General features: G+C 43.1%; 1 protein-coding gene across 2 annotated transcripts; it reads left to right on the plus strand.

Moving 5' to 3' along the window:
* Window positions 1-476: 476 nt before the first annotated feature.
* NYX (nyctalopin) lies at window positions 477-9,135 on the plus strand. 2 transcript variants are annotated; one of them, XM_030576281.1, is made up of 4 exons: window positions 477-647; window positions 809-906; window positions 1,018-1,174; window positions 4,764-9,135. In XM_030576281.1, the coding sequence occupies exons 3-4, from the start codon at window positions 1,153-1,155 to the stop codon at window positions 6,161-6,163; spliced, it is 1,422 nt and encodes a 473-aa protein (XP_030432141.1). In that variant the 5' UTR covers window positions 477-647; window positions 809-906; window positions 1,018-1,152; the 3' UTR covers window positions 6,164-9,135. The 2 variants fall into 2 exon arrangements, with proteins under 2 accessions (XP_030432141.1, XP_030432150.1); XM_030576290.1 differs by lacking the exon at window positions 809-906 and having other exon boundaries at window positions 1,099-1,174.
* The last annotated feature ends 390 nt before the right edge of the window (window positions 9,136-9,525 follow it).

Raw genomic sequence — 9,525 nt, forward strand, 5'->3', positions numbered from 1 at the left:
TCCTCTTTCCCTCTCCTCCAGGTTTCATTGGAGCCTTTGTTATCAGTGCAAAATATACATGAGGCTTGAATGAGATTCTCATTCATGCCTATGTAATTTAGAGGCAACTTCCATTCAGGTCAGTGGAGCTGTACTTTTGAACAAGTGATGAGAAATCAGAATTGGGCCTGTGGTTTGGACTGGAGCATATCATTGGGAGGCTTTTAAGCTGAGGGTGCTGTGTTGGTCTGGTTAGTTCAGCCATTGCTATTTCGATTAGTTGAAATCATAGGCCTGTGCTTGCCCAAAAATATAATTACATTTCCTTCCCTCCCTCTCCCGTTATGTAATAGGCACCAGCATAATGGCTTTGTTCTAGATTCCTAGTAATGCTATTTTGATGGCAGAGAGCCAGTTCTTTTTTTGTGGGATGGTGGTGGTGGGGAGAATGCAGCAGATTGGTTTGTCAGCAATCCGTGTTTTGCTTTGGAGTTTTAAAGGACAGACACATTCTTCCAGCTCCACTAATCCTCCTCTGATACAGAGGATTTTCCTACCATTAAATGATAGCTTTGGAGGGGAAAAAATGCCAACTCTTCAGAGATGGACCAGTAGAACTAATGACAGGGTCCAGACAAGGATGGAGGATGAAGCCATTGCTCCGTTAGGTAAGTGATGTAACTATGAATAAATGAATTCTTTTGTTAGGGGTTCATTGTGGCAGTTCATTGCTGGTTCAATAACACTGCTGTGTAAAAGCATCTGTAGATTTGATTAAGTGATCATTCTCTAGCAGCCTAATGCTTTTTCCTTATTCCCATCCATCTAGGCACATTTCAGTGGTTCACCTCATGTTAAAAACTTGGTCAAGCCCTTGCTGAAAAGCCCTGTGAAGAATAGTACAAAACTGAAATGTGCACTGAAAAGGTCAGTGGCAAAAATAAATAAAAGGAAGAAATCAATGCGTTGGTTTGAAGCTTAGGGGAAAGAGTCAGTTTAGAAAAACCTCTCCCTATGAATTTCATTCTTCCTTTCTAGACGCAGACACGATAATGGGATGATGATATGTGTAAATGACTGTGGACTGAAACTATCTCAGATCCTTCCATCTACTTTTAGATCACAGAATTTTACTTGCCAGATCTGAAATGCCACAAGTGAATAATCAAGGTGATGTTTGTCATCATTTTAAATGGTGAGTAGTATTTTTATTTTGTGAAAGCCAATAGTAGTTTCTAAGATTAGACCAATCACATTGTATGTTTTAGGCTAACTCTATATCATTTCAAACATTGTCTGCTTGTGCTGCTGAAAATCCAGTGCAGGTATCTTGTAGGTCTTCTCATTCATTTGTGCAAATATTGAAGTCATTTAAAAAAATGCAGCAGTTAAATTGAATTGAGAAAAAAATACCATCCCCTCCCCACCAGTCTCAATCACAGAGCCATTTTGCTGATATTCTGAAACTGGCAATATTTTTTCATTCTTTTATATTACACATATTTAATTAAACCAATATTACCACAAATTCTCTGTCTGAATTGACAGATGGTAAAAGTTCCAGCCAGCATAGCTGCCTGAACTGTACTGAACGTAACCCAAGAAGCAAATGTGCTTTTTTGGGGAAAAAAATGTTTTGAACAAACAGAGTTTTTTCTGTTTCCAGCTGAGATTTTAAACACATTCATCATTTTTTTAATGATCTGTGTAATGGCAGCATAAATGTGTCAGTGCTTTGAATACGGATCTGCTGTCAAAAGATACTAGAAATGGGATCAAGGTGCAAATTCAGAATGGCAAGTCGGTTTGGATTTTGAACCCTCAGAATTTGGTGATGTTCAGATGAAGGATTTTAGCAGGACCTTAACGCTAAAAAAAATACTGTAAATATTCTGATACTGAGGGGTTCTGCATTTTTTATTTTTATTTTTCTTGCTTGGAGGACATTGTTTTCTAAGGCGGGATTAATGGATTCAATATTTATGCAGACTAGAGAGATTTATTTGTAAATAGACAACCTAGGTGTTTGTGTTGTGTAAATCTGCTCGCGGTAGATCCATATTCAGCAGAGCAACAAAAAAAATTGCTCGTTACTAGAATCTCATCAGACTAGGATATGACTTGGCTTGACCTGAACTCAGATGTTTTCTTCAGCAAGTCAAGGAATTAGAAAGTAAATTGGGAGTCAGGAGAGCTGGGTTCTGCACTGAACTTGGCCACTGACTTATTGCATGATTTTGGAAATGTCACTTAGTCTCTCTCTGCCTAAATTTACACATCTTTGTATGGAAATAATTAATTTAAAATGGCTGTTGTGTAACTGTGACTGAAATTTGTAAATCTTTCATCAGCCTTTACAATGACTTGCATAGGAAAGTTTTCTCTAGGTTTGGACTTTTTTTCCTCTTCATAACTTACAAAGAATCTGAAAAGTGTTTTTTAAAACAATATTATGCTTGTTTTTTACCTTGGAATTATCAGAAAAATCAAATCAGGTCTTGTCTTGTTTCACTGGAGGAGCTGTAATGGAAGGGATTTGGATGCTGAATTAGGAAAGGACTTCCTTTATCTAAAATGTTAATTAGTTATTGCAGTTAAATGCATGTTAAGAAAAAAAAACAAAATTTTTTTTAAACAATCTGAATAAAATCCCTCCCCCCTTTCAATTGTTCTACATTCATTGACTTGATTCTTGTAGTGTCACTATTTTGCTAGTTCTCCAGTCACCACACAGCCTCCAGGGTAATTTCTACAGTAAAAAACAATCAGATTTTTTTTTGAGGTGGGGGGAGATGCATCCTGCTCCCATGTTCAGGCCTTCTTTATATAACATAAGGCTTCAGTCCTCCAGAGACCCATGTGGGCAGACCCCTATGCCTTCATGGAATCCCATTGACTTTAAAGGGTTCTGTCAGACAGTTTGCTTTGCAGGATCGGGCCGGCCTGAAGGAGGATTAAAAAAAGGCACAAACCCAATTTTAAAAAATTTCTGCGCAGGTCACCTTGAAAAGGGATGGAAATGCTCAGAACACTCAGAAAAGCTTCAAACAACAATTTGATTTGTATATGAAAGCCAAAGAGGCTAGTCACATAGAAGATAGAGAGCTGCTGAAGCTTAACCTTTTACAGCAAAATCACCACAAACAAGTGGTTGCACCATTAGTCCCTGGGGAGAGCAAATCTGGCCAGGCACCATTTAGTCTTGCAGCTTGCCTTTGAGGAACGGGCGGTCTCACCAGTGAATGCCCCTTCTGCTACACAAGGGCCCAGCGTAAAACTCGTGAGGCTGGCAGTGCGGTGAGAGAGTTTGTTAGCAATGAGGAGGACACCTGGCTATTTTTTTTTTAAAGTAGCAGTGATATGAGAACTGATAAACTGCAACAGAAAAATCACTCAGCAGGTGATGCCCTGCCAATGACAACATCAAGAGCTTGTGGATGCTCTTTTTCATTCCCGTTGAACAGGAGGTGGGACACACCTTAGGAGAGCAAGTACAAAATGAGATCTGTTTTCAGTTCTCTCCCTAAAGAATGTATTTCTCAGACTTCCAGCTGGGTAGGCTTTCCCTTCACACACAGCCCCATGTATCACTGCTTACACTGCCTCAGGTTCCTGCTCCTCTTGTTTGAGTGGAACCAGGAAGTTTTTATCTTCCTCATCACTGTACATCCATTTGCTTGATCCTAACTACACAGCCAGAAAGCCATGGCAGCCACACATTTGCAAGGCAGCCAGAGTGTTAGGAAATAGTAACCAATGGGTAGAGCAAAGCAGGTGCGTTATTGGAGGCTTAGAGCATCACCTTTAATAAGAAATATCCAGACTGAGCAAAAAAGTGTTTCAAAGATATTCCTTGAACCTCCCTTTCCCTCATGCTTCTCCACCAAATCCAGAGAAGGAATGGCTTTTTAAATACTACACTTTAGAATAAGGAGAACTATTAGCAGTTAAAAGTAAAGCATCTATCCAGGCCACTAGTGGAATAAATATCAAAACGAATGGGCTTTTCACAGGAAAAAGAGGCAAAACCCATAGACACTGCAATGCCTCAGACAACTAAGCACTTTCTCTAGCTGGCAAACCTGCTTGCAATGCTCCCAAACAAACAAGCAGGGGTGGCTCCAGGCCCAGCATGCCATGCGCGTACTTGGGGCGGCAAGCCGCGAGGGGCACTCTGCCGGTAGCTGGTGGAGCTGTGGGACCAGCGGACCCACCGCAGGCACGCCTGCGTGAGGCCCACCGGAGCTGCGGGACTGGCGACCGGCAGAGCGCCCCCGCGGCATGCCGCCATGCTTGGGGTGGTGAAATGTCTAGAGCTGCCCCTGCAAACAAGCCAATCCTCCGCTCAGCTGATAGACCTGCTAACCCCCAGAGCATCCCAGGTTCAGTTCCAGTGGGAGAACCTACACATTAATTCACTGAGAAAGAAGTGACAGGAGGTGGAAACATTCCTAAAAGAATTTTGTAGAGATAAATTCAACAGGATTATATAGAAACTGACAGAATTTGAGAGAGATTAAATCCATTATAGAATTCCACAGGAGGGTTTCAAAACCCAAGGGTAAAATAACCCTTCTCGAGTCAATTCTGGAGGATTCTTCCATGAGAGTTCCTGGCTCTCCTTTAGTGAAACTGTATTTTAATGGGTTATTGTTAGCAATCTGGCTAGATCTGTGGCATAAATAAGTCTTTTGGTCATAACTAACATTTACTAACTGCTCCTGTTTTTCTCTCTCTCCTCCACCTCGTTATCTGTGTGGCAATTGTACTGTTCCCACCACCAGTCATTCTTTGTATCCCCCACATCCATGCTGTGTGGGCCTGCGTACGTTCCTGCCCTGCCAACTGCGTATGCACGCAGGAGCGGAGCTGTTCCGTCCTGTGTGACCGTGCTGGCCTTCTGCAGATCCCCAGCGACTTCCCCTGTGAAGCCTCTTCTATCAACCTGGATAAAAACAGTATTAAATTCGTTTCAGAGAGGGCCTTTGGGACCCTGCCTTCCCTCAAATCTCTCTCACTCCAGCACAACAACATCTCCTTCATCACTCCCGGGGCTTTCAAAGGGCTACCCAGGTTGACTGAGCTTAAAATGGCTCACAATGAATACATCCGCTACCTGCACACTCGCACTTTTACTGCCCTCAAAAGGCTTGTCAGACTAGACCTAGCTGACTGCAACCTTTTCAATATCCCAGACAGGATTTTCATAGAGCTCCCTGCCCTTCAGGAGCTCTTCTGCTTCCAGAACAATTTCCGAAGGATCCCTGGGGCCATACGAGGTATGGAGAATTTGACCCATGTTTACTTGGAACGAAACAAGATAGAAGCTGTAGCCTATAATTCTCTGCAGGGCCTGACCAGGCTGAAGTATCTTAACCTCCAAGACAACAGAATAAATGTCATTCATGACCAAGCCTTTCAAGATTGTCAGAAAATGGAGTATCTCTACTTGAATGACAACTTACTCAATGACCTCCCAGAAAACTCCTTTAACGGGCTGAGGCACCTGAAAATGCTCAGTCTTGGTGGGAACTTTCTCAGGAACGTGTCCAACACCTGGTTCCGGGACCTAGTTGAATTGGAGGTTCTGTACTTGGACCGAAACAGGGTCAACTACATTGAAGAAGGGGCATTTGAAAACCTAACCAGCCTAGTCTCTTTGCATTTGAACAGTAACAACCTAACCACCCTACCTTTTTCTGTCTTCCAGCCAGTCTATTTCCTGGGAAGGCTCTATGTTTTCCGGAACCCCTGGGAGTGTGACTGCAAGCTCGAATGGCTGAAAGAGTGGATGGAGAATTACAGACTTGTCAGGGATATTCTTTGTGTCTCCCCCTCCTCAGTAGCCGGTATTGACTTGGCGGATGTGCTGTTCCACAGATCACCTGAAGGTTATTGTCTTGACCCAGTGGAGTTAAACGTCACATCCTACAGCCCAACCCCGACTGAAGAGCCTCACTCCACCACAGAGAGCAAGTTCAGCAGCCTTATCTCCAAGCTCTTGCTCCAAGAGGGCCTTCCCGAGGAGGTGGCAAACACCACTGAAGCATTAACCAACACCACCGTGTTGGACAGGCTAGGTGATGAGGTTTCCTCAGGGGTGGGGGAATATGCTATCTCCTGCTCTTTCCACCTTCTGGCACTCATTACAGCTCAAGCAGTGATGGTTCTGCAGAGTAAATAATCCAAGGGCTGCCTCAAGCACGTTGCTATGTAAGAATTGAGTTTCTGTAGAAATGTAATCATTAGAAAGGAGCTGATATTGCAGAGTTCAGATACTGATCTGGTCCGAATTTCCCGGCAATACAGGGGGTGTTTGGGTCCAGGAGTTTGGAATGGGCACATCTTTGGAAGTAACTAATCGCCCGGAGGCAGAGATTTTATCTTTTTTGTGTTCATGAAACTCCATATACATTGACAGAGCATTATGAGACAGCAGCAATAATAAGGAGAATGAGCAAACAATTGTCTCTGGGACGGCAGCTTTCCTCTGCTAGATGTGAACTGAAAGGGCTCCTTATTGAAGACAGCGCTGCAGCATTTATTCATTTAGGGCCAATCTTGATTCCCTGGACGTCTCTGGAAAAACTCCCATTGATTTTCATGGGCGCAGGGATTGGGCTCTAAAAGATGAGCCTCACCCATAGATCCTGAGACACATAATGAACCTGAGCTTCTGCTCGTGGTGTTTTATGCTGATATAACTCCATTTACTTCAGTGGAGTTACTTCTGATTTACACCAAGGCGGAAGGAGAATCAGATCTATTATATTCAACCTGCACGCCTGCTGCACTATGCAGTGTGCACAATGCCAAGAGGAGGGGGGAAAAGTGAGCAGGTCGGTAGCCCTGTGTTAAGGTCTGTGGCTTATCAGTCACATTGGAAATTGCATTTGGGAAGAGCAAGCCATTTTGACTGTGCCTACATTTTTCTCATTCTCCCACTGCTGCTCTAAATATTGTTTCTCAATGACCCATCTATGGACTGGTGCCAGTCCCTGTGATCGCCCTGACACAGTTTAGGAAGGCAGCAAGACGGTTCCTGGTATCAAAAAGGTTGAGAAATTGATCTAGCACCTGTATGGCTTCAGTGGTGCTAGGAAGAGTAGGCACGCTCATGTAGAGAGAGCAGCAATATTTTTACTTGTTATCTAACCCGCCTCAGAGCAGATTTAGATGACACAGTGGCAAACCCACCAGTGGCGTGTCTATATTAGCCCTCCCACCTAGTACCAGTGGAGCTGTGCTGGTGATAGACCAACAGTGGGGCACGTGAAGAAATGTGTGTTTAGAGCAGGCTTCCCTGACTTGGTAATTTCTTTGGGGCCTGTATGTGGGTATACAAACACAAAGCAACCTCCCCACTTGCTGGGGAGGAAAAAACTAAAAGGAAAATAGACAAGAGACTTTGGGGAATAAATGGCTGAATGATGGTGGGTAATACAGGACTTCACCACACAAAGGCTAATTTTAGCAGTTTCTCTGTGCTTAAATCTGTGACTGGCTATTGCCGGGAAGAACTGGGGAAACAAAGTTTTAAAAAGGGCTTAAAAATATGACTGATTCTGCATGTAAGTCACACAGGCCAACCACAATAGCTTCCACTAGGCCATTATTTAACATGGCAGGAGTTGTTAGTGGTGGTGTCCTCAAGGAATGTGACCAGTCACCATTCTGAGGTAAACAATTCCACTCCTCGTTTCTGCCGAGCCCCTCACAACAGAAAGGAGGCAGCAATGGATGTGGTTTAATTAGGCCACAATTTTATTCACTTAAAATATCTGGCAGTAAATTGTACAGTGCAGGTCACCATCCTTTCCTTAATCATTTCAAAATAATCTCCCACCCGGTCCCAGCTATCCCAGTGCTGGACCCTGCTGCCATCTCCTTGTATAAGGTAAAAGAGGACTCAGCGAAGTGGGGTTGGTTCCCTGCTATTCCAAACACAGGAGCCCAGTACTGTCCTTCCTCAGCTCCCTTAAAGAGAGCTAGAGAAAGGAAGTGTATGTGTGAGGGGGGGACAGGGTGGGTCAGCTCTCTGCTGTACCAGACATAGGAGCTCCAACCCCCTAGCCCCTTCCTCAGAATCCTTAAGGGGTCCTTTCTTTCAGATCTTTTTTCAATCTGTTTTAGCAGGTGACTGTACCCTTCCATAACACGTATGCGCACTGGACACCTGCCACAAGTTTTACTTATTAAAGTTTGATATTATGACTTAACCCTCCTACCCCACCATACTGGGTCCCAGACCTGCTGTGGGAAAGGTGGGGAAAAAACCACCCTGCCTTGGCCACTCTGGCAATAAGGGAAAGATTCCTGCCCAGCCCCTGGTGAAGAAAGGGGACTAGCATTATGCCCACACCAGGCCGTGAGGAAACCCAGTCCTTTGCAAGTTTCATGGGAGGGGAGATGGGAGAAATCATGGCCATTTAGCTCATGCAAAATGACTGTTCAGCTCATGAACTTCCAGGACAGTTGGTTTCTAAAAGCAGAAGGATCCTCCTCCGTAAAGTATACCAGCCAAAACAGGGGTCTCTCATAGCTTAATCATAAACTCTATTGGTTTTGGTATTATTTATCCCACCTTTTCAAAGAAAAACAACTGCATAACAATTAACAGCTGCAATTTCTGGGGGAGTGGTAAATATTCCCAAATTAAATCATGTTAGTGGAGGTAAACTCCTGATCTGTCTGTAGTTGTATTAAATTTTTTCCCAGTGAGTATGCCAGATGGTTTCATAAATGCCTGTTTGACCTGTTTGGTGCACTAAATTCAATGACTTTGGCTTTCCAGGCTATTTATGAATGCATTAATCTTCTTAAATGCTAAATTCATCTGTGGATTATAAATGGTTGTTTTTCAAAACAGTACCAGCCAAATGCTGTAGATTAAGTTGAAGATTTCTTTAGGGGAGCATTATTTCACCAAGTCACTGAAGGTTTATCAATAAAAATTTCACTGCTAGTGCAGTGGGCACAGTGGTTATTTTTCATTTCCTACAGATAGATATTTGTTGTATGAACTGAATATTTTTATTTTCTGCTCCAAGATACACAAAAACTGAAGGGCATCTTATTGTGCAATTGTTACAGGGAAGCAGAATGTGGATTTCAAGTTAACTCTTGCTTCAAAGGTCTTTCTTTTTAATTCTGAAGAGGCCGGCTCAGCTCTGAAATTGAATCAACTCAAAGTTTATGATTCAGCTGTGACACCTGAAAGACAGTAATGCGGGATGAGGAACAAGCCACCGCATATGACATTTTACTGCTTGATGATAACATCTAGAAATTCAGAGTGCTGGGGCAGTGGTCTTAGTTCCTTACAGATTAAATGTCTCATATAGCCAAATAGTCTTACCATTCCCAGAAAGCTTTTTTTCTGCAATATTATAATAAATCTGTGGCTGCCTAAGAACTTTACAGCTGTCAATATGCCGTACCACATAACCACCCAACTTCACTGCATCACAGGGGCCAGAGCTTATCTTCTCCTGATTGAAAAGCCTACCTGAGCTAAGAGGCAATTGGCATGTTATTACCAGTATA

This window comes from Gopherus evgoodei, chromosome 1, assembly GCF_007399415.2.
Source record: "Gopherus evgoodei ecotype Sinaloan lineage chromosome 1, rGopEvg1_v1.p, whole genome shotgun sequence".
Taxonomy (NCBI): Eukaryota; Metazoa; Chordata; order Testudines; family Testudinidae; genus Gopherus; species Gopherus evgoodei.